Source organism: Anoplolepis gracilipes, chromosome 13, assembly GCF_047496725.1.
Source record: "Anoplolepis gracilipes chromosome 13, ASM4749672v1, whole genome shotgun sequence".
Classification (NCBI taxonomy): Eukaryota; Metazoa; Arthropoda; class Insecta; order Hymenoptera; family Formicidae; genus Anoplolepis; species Anoplolepis gracilipes.
Genome location: NC_132982.1, coordinates 7,845,998 through 7,865,217, shown reverse-complemented (window position 1 = coordinate 7,865,217; position 19,220 = coordinate 7,845,998). Strand labels below are relative to the sequence as shown.

The 19,220-nt window shown below is 30.9% G+C and overlaps 1 protein-coding gene and 1 long non-coding RNA gene across 6 annotated transcripts in view; one reads left to right on the top strand and one right to left on the bottom strand.

The window, feature by feature from the left end:
- LOC140672766 (uncharacterized) overlaps positions 1 to 19,220 on the bottom strand; it is a 50,494-nt gene that overhangs the window by 1,829 nt on the left and 29,445 nt on the right. The gene's annotated exons all lie outside the window — the stretch shown is intronic.
- LOC140672765 (uncharacterized) overlaps positions 1 to 19,220 on the top strand; it is a 99,699-nt gene that overhangs the window by 72,220 nt on the left and 8,259 nt on the right. For 3 of the 5 annotated variants that reach the window (XM_072905156.1, XM_072905155.1, XM_072905153.1), the window contains 3 exons: positions 16,216 to 16,824; positions 18,613 to 18,835; positions 19,044 to 19,183. In XM_072905156.1, coding sequence (XP_072761257.1) covers positions 16,464 to 16,824; positions 18,613 to 18,835; positions 19,044 to 19,183 — 724 coding nt within the window. In that variant the 5' untranslated portion in view covers positions 16,216 to 16,463. Of the gene's footprint in view, positions 1 to 9,855; positions 9,992 to 14,004; positions 15,018 to 16,215; positions 16,825 to 18,612; positions 18,836 to 19,043; positions 19,184 to 19,220 lie in introns of those variants that run through there. The other 2 variants (XM_072905154.1, XM_072905152.1) reach the window with 2 other exon arrangements.

Here is a 19,220-nt window from a genome sequence, read left to right as displayed (position 1 = left end):
AAGAAATCGACGTAGCAATGTTAGAAAGTGAAAGATAAACACAAATCAGATCTATATTATTGGTAAAAATTTTTAATTTTTTGTGTGAAAAATTTCACATATATTAATTTGAATTAAAAAGGATTTTATTATTAACCCTTACTCCGTATTGTTATTTTTGGCACCTTCTAACTGTACAGGTGGGTCAACAGCGTATTTTCGATAAGTTTATTAATATGTAAAAGTGTTTTAAAAAATCTGAAAAAATGTATATACCTTCTTTGAACATTCTAAATAAAGACTAAAATAATAAATTTGAAAAATAATTTACTTAAATATATTATTTTATGATTATTTGTTTTCGAGAAATTGACGTTATTAGAAAAATCACAGACAAAAATGACCCATCAGTACGGAGTAAGGGTTAATTTTATGTGTTTTAAACTATAGTAATAAATACGATTTATTAATTAAAGCAAAAAATCATTTTGCATAAATTTATATAAATATATTTTAATGTTACATATTAGTTATATTTATAATTTTTATCAATTTATCCCATTGGCTAAAGTCCGGGACAGTAAAAATCGGGATTTACTGTTTTTTTTCTACTCATTGAACTTTTTACCAAAACGGTAATTTATAATTCTCATTTTATATCGCTTTGATTTTCAAATAAATATATTGCGTGTGAAATATTTGTTTCAATAAATATCTATACCTTAATGTGTTAATAAATTTTTATTCATAGAATTAATCAAACATAATCGATAATTACTAATTGTTCGTACAGAATAATCGCGTTTCAAAGAACGACACACGGAGCAGATCGTGCCATTACCTGTCAGCTCGAACGTCATGCGAATACTACGCGTACGCAGTACAAACAAAGGTCAAGGCCGCATTCCAATTGATTTGTTTTCGTCCCAAAAGATTTTACTTTGTTAAATATATAACGTTTTATAAATTATAATTCTAATCCGAATATTTTCTATTCCTCACATCTTTGATTGATTATTAATAAACATATGCGCTTTCCACATTATTTGAATTATTCAATGTAGTATTAAATTCGTATATTATTTAATTCGGTATTTAATTCGCGTATTATTCAACACTACATGTCGACATGTTTTATGTTGGTGGAATTATTTAATCCGACGGTTCATGTATTACTTTACTCTCTCAATCCGAAAATGATAATAATAATAACAAATTCACATCGGCGATAAAAAATTGCGTGAAAAAATGAAGCGTGATGTGAGATATACTTAAATTAATAAATATTATTACAGAAATAATTTCCACTCGTAAATATCACGAGACAATAAGTTAAATTTTCCACATCTTTATTGCTTTAAATCCTACTTGAAATAAATAAGTCGATATATCTACTTGAATAAATAACCATCAGTTTGACATTTACAATTGTTAAAGTGAAAATTAAGTTATTGCGCAAGCTAATAATAGCTAAAATTGTTCGTAGGAAATAATCGCGATTTCTCCTGATACTTGTCGCAATCGTGTCTCGAAGGATAATAACACAATGACACACGGGACGGCTCGTGTTATTAACCGCCGGTTCAAGTCTCTTATCGCGCATGAGAGATTTATTAAGATTTATTAAATATTATTTCTTTCTTTTAAAATATCAAATATTTTAATATTTATATACAATAACTAATATTAACTTAAGAATAATTTGTATAAAAAAATATTTTATTGTACGGTAAAATATTTATAAATTAATTTTGTCATTTTATTTGATTTCAAGTAAAATAAAGTTTAATTACCAACAAATATAAATGAACAAAGTCTAGAAAAAATTAAAATAAAATTGACCTGTTATAAAACATATTTAATTAATAATTATTAATATTTTAATGAAGAAATTAATTAAAATATGTATATAAACTTTTTCCTCCAATCTTTATCGTCCATAAACCATGAACAAAATTACATAAATATTAATATTATTATTACAGTATTATAAGAGCTAATACTATAACCATGCATTTATAATATTTATATGTAAACAATATTACGATCATGTGTTATATGTAATTTTAATGATATAATATCAAAATGATTTAACATGAGATGACATCAAATTTTTAAAATCATGTATTATATATATAATTCAAATATAATATCAAAATAATTTAATATCAGATGATATCAAATTCTTTGATATTAATTTGCTTTTTTTCGTTTATTTATATTAATTTTAATAATCAAATTTTTTAGCAGCTCAATATTTCCAAGTATTAATTATATACAATATAGCTCTCTAAATTATAACTACATATAACTACAGCATAGTATAATTCTTATACTATAACGATGACATCTATGTTTATGCAATTTAATAATGCAATACATTTTTAATGCTTTGTTCATATTTTATAAGAATAATTTAGACACACACACACATATATCGTCACATCAAACATCTTAAAAGGAAAAATAATTTTACCTTTTAAATATATAATGATGAGATATTAGGCGTATACAATGTGTGTACATAATTATATTATAATATTCATAAATTCATAAATATCTACATTTTGTTTTTGAGGTCAAACGTTAAAGTTGAAATATTCCTCGAATCCATAAACTTTCTTTATACATATGTTTATTTATTTATTTTATTAAATATTTTAATGCGTAAAACAAGAAAAATGTCCACATGTTTCTTGTCATACCATTCCACAAGTCAACTTCAAAATATATCATGCAACAGCTGTTATCACAGAAGATACACGTGTGTACATACATATCTTGAAATCCGGCTTTCCATACATTCTATACAACTTAAGACGCGGAAGTATAAATGGTACACAGGTGCTATATAGAATACGCTGTTATGGTATATCAGTTTAGCACAAGCTTCCTCGATTGCAACACGCTGTAAAGAGTCCCGACGCTCTAATCCTATATTCTTAGAGAGTCGTAATTATGACGGCGACGGTAACCTCGAAGCGTATAATTGACCAATTTAGGGATATGGGTCGTCCTCCTTACGGAGATGCTATTCTCTCGACGCGCTCTTCCTTGGAATACTAGTCAGAACCTGATCGTGATTATAGTCCCCGGTCACGTTATACTCGGTGGCTGAGGTCTTTGCAGGACAGCCGGAACCCACCTCTCGACCCGCGCGCGCTGTGGCCGATCAATATTACGTATACGTTGAGAGAGGCCAAGCGAAACGTCGAGCAACCAACAGGTGAAGTAACATCGTGGCAACAGACTGTAAGTACGAGGCCAAGGGGAGAATATAAAATTACCCTCCCCATGGATAGAGGGCTAACAGTCGATCTCACAAGTTCGTCACGGATGGATCACTTAATGCGCGAATCACCTTGGGCTTTCTCATGACCTCGACGTATTTTCCATCTCCTTCTTTCTATCGGTCTCTCTTTCTTTCACTCCGTCCCCTCTATTTCTCACTCTAGCCCTACTTCCGGTACTACCGCGTGTCCGATATAAGATAGAGCTTTAAATAAACGTTCTAATTTCATCGTGATTTCGTTAATCGATAAATTTCCGTGTTGAAGATTCGTCTATTGATATTATGTAATCTAATGAACAGACTGATAACGCATGGTAATCGGATTTTCATTCATCATATACAAATTCATTATATATCTGTCGAACAAATGAAACCTTTTTGTCAATAGATCGAGAAACCTGATTCAATACAATAAGTCTTGTTTACTGTATTATAATTAAGTAATCATATACAATACATTATTTAAAGTTTACTCTCCTATATTTTTAATTATCTTTTATAAAATAATCATAATATTAAAATATCTCATCTAACCATCTATGCTACATGAGGTAATTTTCATAAAAATTTCATAATAATATTTAACATTAAAATTCTTTATTATAAAAATTTTCTTTTTCTTTTTAGTAAAGTATAACTTATTCATTTTTCATTTTTAATTATATATTAATATTAAATTCAGTATGTTCAAAAATAGTAATATTGTATAATATAAATGTTGCGTTTATTTAGATTATTTAGCAAAAATTTAAATGTATGTAAATATTTAGATTTTAAATTATCAGTGAAATTTATCTTAAATTATTTTATATTTTAATTTCATATAATTTCAACACATTTTTCTAAATAACCTACTTAGGAAATTCACTCTTTCATAAAAGAATTTGAAAATGTGAAAATCGATAAAATATGAAAAAAGAAAAACTACATTATCTATTATATATCATAGGAATAAAATGTGTTAGGTTATAGAAATACACCGTATATTTTACATATATAATATTAAAAATTATTCATACTATAAATTTCAATTCCAATAACATACAGGGTATCTACTCAAATCGTGTAAAAAAAATTCCTGATTTTCCAGGTAATTTTGTTTAAAAATTCCAAGTAAACAAAATATTTTCAAAATTTTTTAATATAACTTTCTCTAGAATAAATGTTTTTATTACATATATTTTTTATGTTTTTTATTCATACAAAGGAAAAACACAGAGCCTCTTAAATTTCAAGTACTAGATTTATAAATGTATTAAGAAAGAACTGAATAATTCTTCTATAAAATAAACATTTTCTCTTGTATTTTTATTTCTTTATTATTAAAAATTACAAAAAATATGTAAGTATTTACTTGATACAATTTTGTGCATATTTCGCGCAATTCATGCATTTCTTTATCACTAAAAATTATAAAGAATATGTACTTCATATTCAATATTATATTAAGACATTGAATATATAAACAATAATTTTTAATAATAAAGAAATGCATAAATTACACGAAATATGCTATGGGATAAATCGCACAAAAAAAAATAATTCAGCATAAATAATAAATAATAATCCTTCATTGATGCAGCTTCAAAAGCTGATGATATTTAATTGCACTGTAGCAGATTACTATAATTTAATAATTAAAAAAATTATTTGAGAAACTAGAAGGTTTAATATAGTTATAACAATTGTAACAAAATAATGTTACTTTAACATAATATATAGGTAATGGCTAAATATTAGGTAAAATGTTTGTTTTATAAAAATATCCTATAAAATGTAATTTTCTCGAATCAGTTGTTTGATATATAACAATACATTACACAATTAATTGAATAAACAAGTATCGAACAAACAACTCTGTTCATTGATTTTTCATTTACAAAAACCAACAAATATTACTAAATGCATTTTCTTTTTCATTATCATGCGATGGGTATGTCTAAAAATTAAGCTCATAATTATTGATATTAACCGAGGCATATCCCATGATGGACGTGCTATTGTACCGTTTATTAATACGCGCGCGACAGGACAATGGCGTGGCATCCGAGCCAGGCATCTAATTAGGAATACACTGTTGGACGCACGCATGGTTCATTAGATCACTCTCAGTCGTTATACCGACGCTAACGAATGCCATATTCCGCAGACGGAACCGAATTCGACGTCGTAACGCGTCCTTATTCAACCCATTCGTTCGTTACGATGCGTATGTATCCAGAAAATATGCAAACTCCCTATGCAGCGTGTCGTCGTCGTTGCCGTCGTTGTTGCGCTGCGAGTCGCATTTGCATACGCGTTTCGCGAACGACTTGTTCGCGAAAGTCTACGACGATCCACGCGGGAAACATTTTCCCTAGGAAACGAACGAGCGACCCGAGACGGAGATTCAACTCGAGACAGCCTGATTACTTATATATATATATATAGATTTACATATCATGCGTTTTTGCTCTATTTAAACTGAATCAGTGAAAATGTTACTGATTAAAATAGTAACAAAATTTTATCGAAATCAGTAATCATGTATTCACAGTATTTTATCGATCTTCAATGAAAACATTTTAGTGATATTTTTGCTGTGCTGCTGTTTTTGCAATGCTATATTTAACTAAAACCTGTTTTTATCAGTAATACGCTGATTCCATTTAGAGGATTCCATTTAATGATTCAATATTTTTGTCATTCAAATAGGTTGGAAACTGCTTGCGACGTTGTTTTTGTAATAAAATGGAAATATCATGTTATAATGGTAAAATGTATTGCCTGTAATTATTATGTGTGTTAGGATAACGTTATTTTCATTCGTTGATGATTTAATGTCCATTCATTCGCGGTGAAAGATTAAAGCACAACATACCGTAGGTTCATTAAAGACTAGGTTTGATACTATCTCACGTAGGTTATATATTACATGTTATCTCTGTTCGCAAATAAAATCTCTGTTGCTTGTTTAACAACTGTCCTGTAATTATCAGCATGTTTGATACAGAATAGAATTATACACGCACGCTTAAATGTGTTCAAAAGTTTAAAATATTTTGTGCAAATTCTTTCTGACAGTCCTACACTATGGAACAAAACGAAATACAAGTAAAATGACTCGTCGGCGAAACGACCAACGGGAAATACACATTTCGTAGGGTGGCGATAATTGGAAAGCGGTGGTAGGTTTGCCCATTAATTTTGTTCTGTCTGGAAAGTTGAAATCCAGTGATTAACTGAGAACATACCATACCCGAGAACGTGACATACAAAGTAAATGTTGCACAAAAATTTTATTTTTTCAATGTAAAGATTATATTATATTATATATGTATAAATATCAAATGCTAAGAAAATTATTTATACGCAAAAGAACTATAAATATAAAATTTTTACAAAAAAATTGAAATGATTAAATATCTATTATTAGAAAATCACAAAAAAATAAAGTTCAAAAAATAATAATTGATTGCAACATTGATATAAATAATAATAAAGAAAAGAAATTTATGTATAATAATTGGAAAATATATTTAAAATTTTTACAAATTAAAAACATCTACATAGAAGCTACATTGAATAATTCAATAATTTCAAAATCGCGAGAAAATAACTATAATATTTATATAACGTAGAAAAATTTGATAGAGATAAAAAAAATATAGAATAGATAACTCTCTGTTAAAATGCATATTGCACGAGATGATATATCCACAGTAATTTTGCGTAAACGACAAATTGGGTATTCAGAAATATTATTGAGCCATAGGATAGTTTGTACGATCGAGAAGCGAACTTGACGATCTGTCTTCTCTCTTCTCTTTCGTTAGTATCTGAATACGAAATCCTCTTTACAAACGCGGCGACGTTTCGACTAATGGTACGCCATTAGTTGAAACTAGGAACTGGGAGCACTTGATTATGTCAGATCTGTTTTTCACAAATGTCAAGGCGTCAGACGGAAAACAATCTGACAAACGTTACATTATGTCGGTCCTCTTAAGACTTACTATCTTGCTATTATAGCTAGATAAATGCGTCAAAAAAAAAAAAAAAACAAAAAAAACAAAAGAATGCTTTCCTTCACTGAAGACGATTTGTCGGAATTTCGCATCTTTCACACTTTCTTCTTTTCTGTCTGAGATCTCGTTTGTCAAGTTGTTGACAGAACGTCGTGATGTATTTTTATGTTAAAATGTACGTCATCATTATATACTGTCAGGATATATCAAATGTTTTCGTGATGTTACAATTCTATCAAAGAGAAATTGTTCTTATGCTTAAAAAAATATTAGAGTGATAAAGTATAAAAATATTTTCTCTGACAAAGTATAAAAACATTTTCTCGCAAAAGTTTTTAAATTAATTTATTATATTACTTTTTCTATTTATATATGTTATACAGTTTTATTAAAGACTAATTAAAAATAAAACAAAAAATATAAAAAAAAAAATTATGATTCCGAATATTATAGAGAATTAGGTTATATTACATTAACTATATAATTTCATTAATCTCTCTTTCTCTTTCCTTTTCAGTCTCTAGTTTTCAATTTTCAGATTAAGATTTTAAAAGATATAAAATTTGAAACATTGGGATGAAAGTACACATTTTGTGTTAGAAATTTAAGTTATAAAATTTTCTGAAGTTAGAAAACGTGATAAAAGCCTGTAAATTCCCTGCCTATGTTCTATTCAAAGCCAAATATTTGCTCATTGTTAAACTTTATCACATCTCGTTATGTTACCGCGGAGCGGTAAAAGCGATTGAAAATAGACTGTACATAGTCTTTTGCAGGAATAAAAAGTAGTTCATTAATTCTACTCGACGAGCGTTGCCGAGAGTTTAGTCTTGCATGACGCATTCGAATGCCGGGATGCGAGAAGCGCATTCGACATTGGTATCTCTCGCATCTCGTGGTAGATGCGCGTTGACGGCACTCAACCCCGTGAGAACGATTTGATTCTCCTGTAGTAACGTTGCAGATTGTAGTACAATAATCATGAAATACACGCTCCTGTGAATCCACACCACTTGTGCGCCTCTGTTTATTAACCTAATTCCGAATGATAGCGGTGTGGAAAATATCCGTCAGATATCAATAGTTTAATTTCTCATCGTGCATATTCTCAAGCATCAATTTCGCCAACACTGATGAAAATGCATCCATCCTAAAGTGAAAAGAGCGAGAGGCAATATTACCGCGCCGATATTACTGTAATATGACTATGCGTGTCAATAATATCCGTTTCTCCAGAATCGAACGCAACGCGAATAAATTCACCTCCACTTTGCATTCATTTCATAAATGCATCGCTGGTTGTTTCAATTTTCAGATACGTCATTAGCTGTTTCGTACAAATTGTACAGGGAATTTTATAAAGGAGGAATAAGCAAGATATATGCATCGTAAGTTATATACTGTCGGACTGCGCAATCCTCGCAAATTGATCTATTCGTGCGAATGTAATCTCTGCAAGCGTTAATACACCCAGCGAGTCGAATTATAATTAGAACTAGAAACAGCGAAAGCGAATTTGCGAAGGGAAATGCAAATAACGCATTTCCCATGTGTAAAGGGAAGCTCGAGCTAATAATCTTCCACGTAATCTTCTTAGGGCACGGGCGGATGCGTTTTTGGAAAATTTCAATCCGGTAGCATCACATACGGTGCATGTGCAGAGCCAACGATTTAATGGAGCATCTGCGAGGTTTGCGCTTTTCGTTGGCATTACCGATGTATGTCATTTTAGTCCTTTGGTGGCATCGTACTCTCGCGCGCGCGAATTATATATCGCATGGGAGAGACAACTTTTCGTCTTTCTTTCTTAAAAATGCGAGATGCCTCAATTATGAATGAAAGCTTCTTTGTAAAATTCGTATATAATGCGGAGGTAGGAGCATTCACGAAGCGGAACATTGAAGTTTAACGATTTCCACTGTAAGAGAAAATGCAATCCACTTCAACGTTCCTTTCCTCTCTTTCTTTCTCCTTAAAAAAAAGAAAAGCGCAAAAAGATGAAGAAACACAGTACAGCTGTCTTTTTCATTTCACGACCGAGACAACAGATTAATGGATAATTCCGGAAATCATTTCGCGAACTAAAAACATTGCACAGTTTGCAAGACATTTCTTTTGTAATGTCGTAACTTAAAGCCTACGCGAAATGCATAAAAGATTTATGTAAATATCCAATCAAGCCCAGATATTCCCATGTTCAAATCTTGTCAAACATACTAAGTATAGATCTTTGAAACAGAAGTCACATGACATTATTATTTAATCGTGACGTTCGATAACGCACGTGAACGCGCGCATGCGCGTGTATCACTAGTTTTGTCTGCAATTTTTTGCAATACATAGTAATCGAAACTAAGTATTTTACATCCTTAATCATGAATAAATTTTAAATATAACTAAATAATAATGTTTGTTATCTTTTTATTAATATTTATTAAAATGATAAAAGAATAACCAGCTAGACGTATTCAACGATATGTCAATGATTATCAGCTATATAGACAGAGTTATAAATAGATATCCTGTGATGCAACATACATTTTATTTGCATCCGCGTATATCATTGTACAAGGACTAGTATAAAAAGCATTTATCATGCATTAAGACAAATCATATGGAAGTTCAGTACGAGAGTGTTCAGTACGAGAGATTAAACGATCGAGTAACTGGAAATTCAGACTGGAGTACTATTAGTAACTATTATTCATTGCAAGTTAGTAACTATCTGTAATATATTTATTTGGTGATACTTCTTAACTATTATTATTATGTATTTATGCCTTTCGATGTACTTTTGCTTTTATAATTTTTTTAATAATACAAAATTTTTTTATTCTATTTTCTTTTCTTATTACAAAGTTTGTAAAAGAACAAAAATTGTTTTTTTGTTATAATTTTTAGAAAGAGAGAAAAAGAGAGAAAGAGAAAAAGTATTAATTAAGTTTTAATTAAAATATAAATTTAAATTTAAATATTAAAAAATTCAAATATAAAGATAACATAAAGTAACAAAGACATTATATGTATATTTTTTTTTTCTCTTTAAACAACATTTAACTTAAGTGAAATTTATTGCAAAAACAACCCATCACGAAATTCTTGTAAAAATGATCATTATTAAATTTAAAGATACTAAATTCACTGTACCTATATTCTATATAACAATAAACTATAACTTCTTAATTATTATTTAAAATATAAATGTATAATTATATATTATATAAATTTTACAATTTTTCAATGTAATTCAATTTGTAAAATGCAATAACATTACTACGCACAACAGTATTAATTAAAAACAGATAAAAATATAATGTTAATTAAAAAATCATAAAATGTATTCCTAAAACATGATTTTTCTCATCCTAAAATAAGTATGCATTACATTGTATGCGAGTATGAAAATTTTATTTTCATACAATAAAATATCCCAAAAGTGTGATTATTCGATTTCATCGGTCGTAATACACATTAATCGTATGCAAGACTCGTTATCAATTCTACGTAAATACATATGTGAAACATCCCGGTGTGTGTCGCCTAACGTATGTTAATCATATACGTAACATATGCTAATAAAGCGTAAGCTCATTAAATATTTAATGTCAAAGCGCGCTAAAGATTAAGGCCATATTCCGAGAATGTGATACGAATTGAATCGTTGTAATTCAACTGGGAGTAAAGCTTGATTAAAGCAATCTTGTTTTAATTCTCGCAGCAAAATAACGTCATCCAAGTCATGCGAATTATCACAAGATGATATAATGAGATTGAAAACATGATCAAACTGTGAGTCACGTGAGGCATGTGATTATAAAAACATGAATGCAAATAGTTACGATGATCAAGCTACAAAGAAACAATTTGTAATCATTGAACTTATCGCAAATCGCAATAGACACAGCTTACTTTTAGTCTTTTTTATCATATCATCAGATAGTCCAATAACATGTGTATGCATTACAGGCATTTCATATTTAAATATATATATAATTGATATATTTAATACATTAAATAAAATTTATAAGCTTTTTATAAGATATAAAATTCAAGTGGAAAATTGGCAAGTAAGAGCAAGACGCTGTAGTTAGTACACAATAATTTATTCTAACGATAATTCACACAATTTAATTTCTTTTCCTAACGAACGTTTCGGTCAATTTTATGACCTTCCTGAGCGCAAAAATACAAAAAACATATGAGAAACCGGTTTTTTGTTATATAACTGTATAATCACCTATTATTAAATGACGCCAGTTATTTAATGATAGGTGTGAATTATGTTAGAATAAATTATTGCGCACTAGCTACAGCGTTTTGTTCTTACTCGCTAATTTTCCAATTGAATATTTAATACAATTTGTTAAAAAAAACCGTATAATTTTCTGTAAATAAAATCGCTATAAATAAACGGAAAGAAGATATCTACTCGAGTCTGTTAACAAGACAATTAAACATATTTGGACATTATAAATCACACCATGTGTTTTATATTTAATCACGGATTAAAAGTATGATATGTATTTTTTGGGATCGCAACACTACACATACATACATTGACAAAATGACAATATGAAATTATGATTACGCGAGCTAACTTTTATTATATTACCTTTAAGGTAAGAAAATGTGTTTTTCGATAAATTAAATTTCACGGTCTGTTTTTTTTTCTGTGGAACGAAAGTTAATCATGTAAGCATACTGGCATAGAAAATGAAAAAACCACGTCTACCGCGAGCGTACTCGAACAACGTTATCGAAGTGTCGACGTCATTCAATTTAATAGAGTGCCCCTCCCCCCCCTTCTCTCTCTCTCTTTCTAGATTGTACAATTTATTCTAAGCCAACCATCATACAAACAAAACGACAAGAGACAAACTATTGCTGAGCGAGCAAAGAAACGAATCAATTTAGGTGATGTCAAACAGGTAACAGAAAAGATTCGCACCTCGTCCCCTCGATCACTCGATATGTTAATTCTCGCGACCTCATTTTTCCCAATGCTCCGCCATTCATGCTTTGTGAAAGCGGTGTTAAATAATCATTACACATCAAACCCATTCTATAACGTATTTTGAAAGAAATCTATAACTCATACTTGTGCACAGTTATTATTTGTTATTTAAGAATTAATATAATTTGCAAAAAAAGAATTTTTTTATTGATATCAATTGTGCCACTGCATCTTATCCGATATTAAATTTTCTCGTCAGTTCTCGTCCCTATAACGCGACGTTTCAATATATAAATTATTAATTTCTAGATTTCTCGACTCTGGTATATCGTTAACTTTCCGTATTTTACGCTCATTGAGCTAAATAAGGACTTAAGTCACAGGTGTATTGCGCAAAAGCGTCACTCCTGGAAGAAATCAGGCACGGCGGAAGCTGAAAGCTCTTAATACTATCCTAATTGAATCCTCTTCCTCTCCGCGAACACAACTCACTACCGAACTCAATTAGCGGTTGAGCAATATCCTTCATCTCGGTTTCGAATTAGAAGAGTCTTTGTAGAAAGGACTTCGGAATACGTAATAATGCATCGTCTCATTTTCTCTTCATCTTTCGATTGCGAAAGTTATTTTAATCATCCAGAATTATGACATTACTCGATAGATTGATCGCTGATCGAAAACGGATTGTCTACAGATAGCGAATGGAACCGATTACCTGATCCTAAGGCGATTTATGCTACCTTGATTAATTCGAAAATATGAAATTTTGACCGACAAGATTATGTAATACGTTTTTATTTGATCCGTCATATATATATTTTTTATTTCATAATAGAAAAATGTAATTTAAATATATGTAATAAATAAAATGTTAATGTATTTAATACACTTAATCTATACTTGAAAATGTTAAAATTGTAAAGTGACTACAAATTCATAAAAATAAAAGATTGAATAGTCAGAATTTTAAATATATAAAGTTATATTCATTCGATGTATATACATTTTTTAGAGCCAGAGAGTATATAGATTTATTCATTCTGTATATATGACACTTGTATTAAAACATTACATTTTCCGAGTATAAATTTATTCTGACATCCATTCGTTTATAAAATTAATAAAAAAACTGACATATATATAAAACGTACTTGTAAAATTTTTATATACAAACTTCAGAGAGAACTTTTTATTATATATATTCTAAAATAAATAGAAACTAATTTCTTTGCGTGTGTTATTCTTTTACAACTACTTATGTCGTCACAGTTACGTTCTGAAGTCATTTAAAAAATGAGTAAACAATATCATATTTCAATTATAATCTGCAGAATGACGCTGTTGTTAAAAATAACGAAAGCATAAAAGAAGTGTGTATATATACTTATGTACGTATGTTATTTTACGTTTTAATTTTCGATATTAATATTTTAAAAAGATTTGTGAGAAAAAAGAAGACTTTCTACATCTTCTTATTTACAACGAATGTCAACGTGAAATAAAACAGAAAAGAGCATTAGCGAGACATTAGCGAATAATGATGCCTCCGGAAAAGTCATAGATCAAGATATTACATTTTCCATTATGGACTGTATGTCTTTCTTTTTTTCTTTCTTTGCGATCATGAATTATTTTTTGAAAAACACTCTGAATGAAAAACTTCCATCTATGTTGATCGCAATGAACACAACAGTGACGTTGGCCGATATATTATTGCGGTCGCCTCATAATGATCCCTGTGCCGGAAGAGGCCTATCAGTCGAGTAATGATAACGTCAACGGGCACGCAGGTCACCGGCAACGCAGCATCGAGCTCTACGAACTGTGACGCTTTCGCGCCCCAGATCAGGAGTCCGTCTTTAGTCATAGTTTCGCTATCGACATCGTCGGTACCATCGCTACGGTGTCCATTATACCTTCCCGAATCCATCGTCTTCCGGGGTCACGTTGATCGCGCCTGCGTACTTTAATCCGCGGCGGCGGATTAAAGGGGATCGTTTCGGATATCGACGACGTACGCGTTGCGTCTGTTTGAAAAAATTAACGAGATCGATTCCGCGTTAATTGATCGCCAATATTCAATCGATCGTTGTTTAAAAATGATACCGACGATGACATCGTGACGCGCGTCCATCCAGCGCGATTTTTGCGACGCAATTGCGCCGGATAAACGCGACGCACGGATATTACTATCAAATGGAGAAGCAGTGAGTGATTACTTCGTGGATAGCGGAGCTGAGCGGCGATTTTCTCGATCGAGTTTGCGATCGCGTAGATGGATGCGATCGAGAAGAGAGGTGTTTATCGAGAAAATAAATCGAGATGGAATCGTGAACTACGGCTATAATAATGGCGTATTCGTTGCACGATATCGGGATTAGTTGCTCGAGGTTCGCTCACGATATTCGTTGAAACAGTGATTTCGATAGCGTCGCGCGCTGCGTGCATGTGAAGTGATAAAATTGATACAATTCTGATATTTTTGCGATATGGCAAAACGTTCGCTTTACAGGCTGGGGAATTTCTTGAGGATAACCGCGAGCTCTTCCTTGTAGCTTGAATATACTTGTTGCCCAACGAGAGATAAAAGGATGCGAGAGTGTTAAAAAGAAAATATCGCGCATTTTTGCGATTGCTCGGATCGATTGTAACGCAGTGGCGAACACACAGTGACATCGAAAGCGATGCCTAGTGATTACGCCAACACACGTCATCGCTCGATTTTACGTCTTCCGTTGAGTGTGTTACGAGCTAGAAGAAAATACGACATCCGCCGTATGGCTCGGTACGTGTAATGCCTACGTATTGTGCGTATTAAAAAGCATGTATTAGAAAAATATATAAAATAACGTCAAAGATGCATTTATCAATTTGTAATCCATTTTTTCTTCACAAAAATATAATTATCGATTTTTACAAATTTACATATCCTGCAGTTAGAAGAAAATTCTTTTCAAATGAAATTGAAAAAGAAAAAGTAAAATTATAAGACACGTTAACATTTATTATACTACTTAAAAAAATCGTGATTGCAATATAAAATAGTTATGTAATTAATTCTTGGATTAAATTTCAAATGCACAAAATTAAGTTTATCAAAAGATACATTCTTCTTAGCATTCAAATGTGTTTGTAAAGAAACAAAATAAAGGTTTACAGAGAAACAACAATGTAAATAAAGTGCAAGGGTAACTTTTTAAAGCGCCGAATGAAATAGAAATTTTATTACAAACATTTCAACAGCAATATAATTATAATATTGTATTAATGGATACTGAAGTTTAATATTTTAGTTATTATAATATTCATGCGTAAAAGTTTTACACAACTGATAAGCTGACCATTATGCAAGTATACGAATATTTGCCTAATATAAACTTGTAGCGTGATCGGAAAATTATTCATATACATTATTGTTATCAGGCATAAAACATATGTTATTCTGCTCTAACAATAATTCCAATAAATTTCTATTTTCCATTCTATTCATATTCTATATAAACTATATGTATAATTATTAATAATTGACTCATTGTCAATATTAAACCAAAGAGAACTGAACCTTGTTCTATTTTAGCAATAATATCATGCTAATGATATATGTTGATATTTTCATGTGTACATATCAATAGATTTTTAGAAAGACACTATTGCGTTATAGTAACAACAATAGTTAAACCAGTATACATTTTATGTTTTATTATTTCCATAACAAGATGATAAAATGCTTACGTAATATGAATAATATATTCCTGAAATATATCCCTCTTGGGACATGTTACAGTTAAAAATTAAAGTCTATTCTGTATTAAACCAGATGCTACATTTTCTCTCTCTCTCTCTTAGCTCTTATTAGCAGAAAATTATCTGATAACACGAATATTAGGTTCTCTCTGTTCTCGATAAATTAGATTCTCCCTGTCATGTTCCTTACCTCCTTTACATAAACGAGGGGAACTTATCGAGCTTTCGTTTGCTTGCAGACTCGGTGTATTGGTACACCGTGGCAGAGCGAACAATGGATATGAGAAGAGCAGAGGCTAAGTAGCTAAGGCTGCAGGTAAAGGAACGGTGAGGGCGCGAGGGGAAGATTGGAGAGAGGCGCGCGGCCGACAGAAAGCGAGAGTGAACGCGAGGAAGACAGGCACGGGGGGCGAACAGAGAAGGGAGGTCCGAGAGGATCGGCTATTGTGACAAAGTCACGGGGGAGAAGTGTGGAGTCGTACGAAAAATGAGGGAGCACGGTCTGTTGGATGTGTGGCGGCTGGTGTGGTTGCTTTGCCTCGTTTTAGCGACGGGTTTAGCGCAAGTATCGCAGGTCTGTCCGACCCACAACGATATCTCGCCCTGTTACTGCAGCATGAAGAAATCCGGCCTGGACATTGTATGCGAGATCACCGACATGACGCAAATCAGCAAGGCTATGACCGTGCTTAAGGGTAAAACGAACATCGTGATATTCTACCTTAGACTTAGGCACAACAACCTGCCAAAGTTGCAGGGATATGTGTTCCTTGGGCTCGACATACGTCACCTCACCATCCATAATAGCAGTCTCGCGGTGCTCGAGGAATCTTCCCTTAGTTCTCTCGGTGAGTGAAATCAATTTTAAATCAATAAGATTCATTTAGCGAAGAAAGCAGAGCAAGCTATATAAAATTACATTTCAATAAAATAAAATATAATAATCGATGAAAATTAATCGTGTTTGCATTCTTATTTAATTGCTAAATATAATAAAATATAAAAGTGTTTTTATCATTATTAAGTATTTGTTAAATTTATTTTAGCATTATATATATATATATCAATTATTTTATTTAGAGAATTTTATGTGAATTTTTTAAATGTGTCAATTATAAAACTATGTATTATATAAGTTTCTCAAATATTTAGATTCTTACAAAACACTTATGTTGAGTTTATCTCAAAACAGGATTGCAATAAGTTAAACTAGAAAAATTTGCTATTACATAATTATTGTCAATCATACAATAAGTACTCATTATATAGTTACTGCGCAACAAGTTCTAAATGTTTTTAAATAGCATTTAAGCATTTAAGCACTAAAGCATTTAAATTTGAACTTTAAAATTAATAATAATAAATTAATTATCAAATTTAACATAATAATTTAAGTATTTCATTATAATTTTCTAAATAATTCAATATATTCTTATATGCAAATATATTCACATATGCGAATATTTTTTAGAATTATATTCAAAGACAATAGTGTACAGTATGACAATAGTCATATAGTAAAAAATTCCTTGATTAAACGCGTCTGTATATCAACAAAATATTTGATGCCGCAATTTCAAGGCACGTCGCTGCCAGTACATGAAGTGATGAAAAAAACCCCGCACTACTTCATGTAGTATAACATTTTTTTATGGCGTAGAACAGCAGCTATCCTCTGGCGTCAAAAGACTTTCATGGAAGATTTAAGATCAGTTTTTTATATTAAAGCCAACATCGAGGTACTCAGGCTGTCACGCGAGGCTCGCGTTAAAGTCAATTGCAAATTTAACCCGCTTTTATATCTCTTACCAAGCTCTGGAACTTAGTAAGCCGCCACATGGCGGCCACGCAGATTCGGAATAAATTACTGTAAGGGACTGAAAAATACATTCTTTTTACACCTGCGGTACAGTCGAGATACGATGAGATAACCATATCGCGTATCCGTCGGATACGGGAACCTTAATGAGAACGCGACACTGATGCGAGACATCTCGGTGTGATATCGCTTTAAGATTCGTAACATGTGTATGAGAACTATAGAAAATGTTTTTTTTTTTTTTTTTTTTTTTTTTTTTTCCAATGGGAACTGACTTCGCATCCCAAGTTTTACGGATAATTAAGTTTGTATATAAAATAGAAAGGAGATTTAAAAAAAACTCTTCGTACATATCATTATTCAGCGCCAATGTTTTTTCGTAAAAAATATTAATAATGTTCGCAAAATAATCTTGTTAAATTATTTTTATTCTTGGGCGTGTATATTTCTATATGGGTACAGATACACACATATTTCTAAATCAAACATAAATAAGTATTATAATTTTGGCTGATAGTGCAATTACTTATTATTATTTGTTTTTATGTATCAGCATTTTTTAATTATCTATAATAGTGCCAGAATTTGAAATTTGCATTCTCTTAAGACATAAGATATTAAAATGACGAGGAAGTGAATCTCAGATGCTATACGTAATTACTATTTGTATAATGAATTAATAAAATTTTTTTAATGCAATAAGAAGGATATGTATGTCCCAAATTATTATATTAATGTGAGAAAGAACTTCAAAAACAATCAAAATAGAGTTTATATAAGTGATTATAACACAGAATTGAATAATACTTCCTTGCAGGATCGGGATTGACACAGCTGGATCTTTCTCAAAATTCGCTGAGTAGTGTCCCATCCCATGCATTACGAGACCTCCATCATCTCCTGATTTTGAATTTGAATCGTAACAAAATCGCAGCCATACATAACAAGGCTTTCGAAGGTCTCGATACACTTGAAATCCTAACGCTTTATGAAAACAAGATATCTAGTATAGAACCAGATGCATTCAAAGGACTCGATAAGTAAGTCTTTTCTACTGTCTGTGTATACTAAGAAAATGAAAACAGAATTAAAAAGCTTTTTCTTATTCACTTAAAATATAAAAGAGATACTTAAAGTTATATTTGCTTAGTTAATAGCTAATAAGATAATGCGAATTAAAAATAAAAGCCAATATTCCAACTTCTAATTATAAGAAAATAAGAATGGTTTTAAATTTCGCGTTTATAGTCGAAGACTCAAGAGGCTTAATTTAGGCGGAAACGAACTTATAAGGATCCCAACTCAAGCTTTAAATTCGTTAGAATTATTGAAAAAATTAGAATTGCAAGAAAATCGCATAGCAACCATAGAAGAAGGTGACTTCGAAGGTAAAATGTCCATAATTTATTCTATTTTGCAAGATAT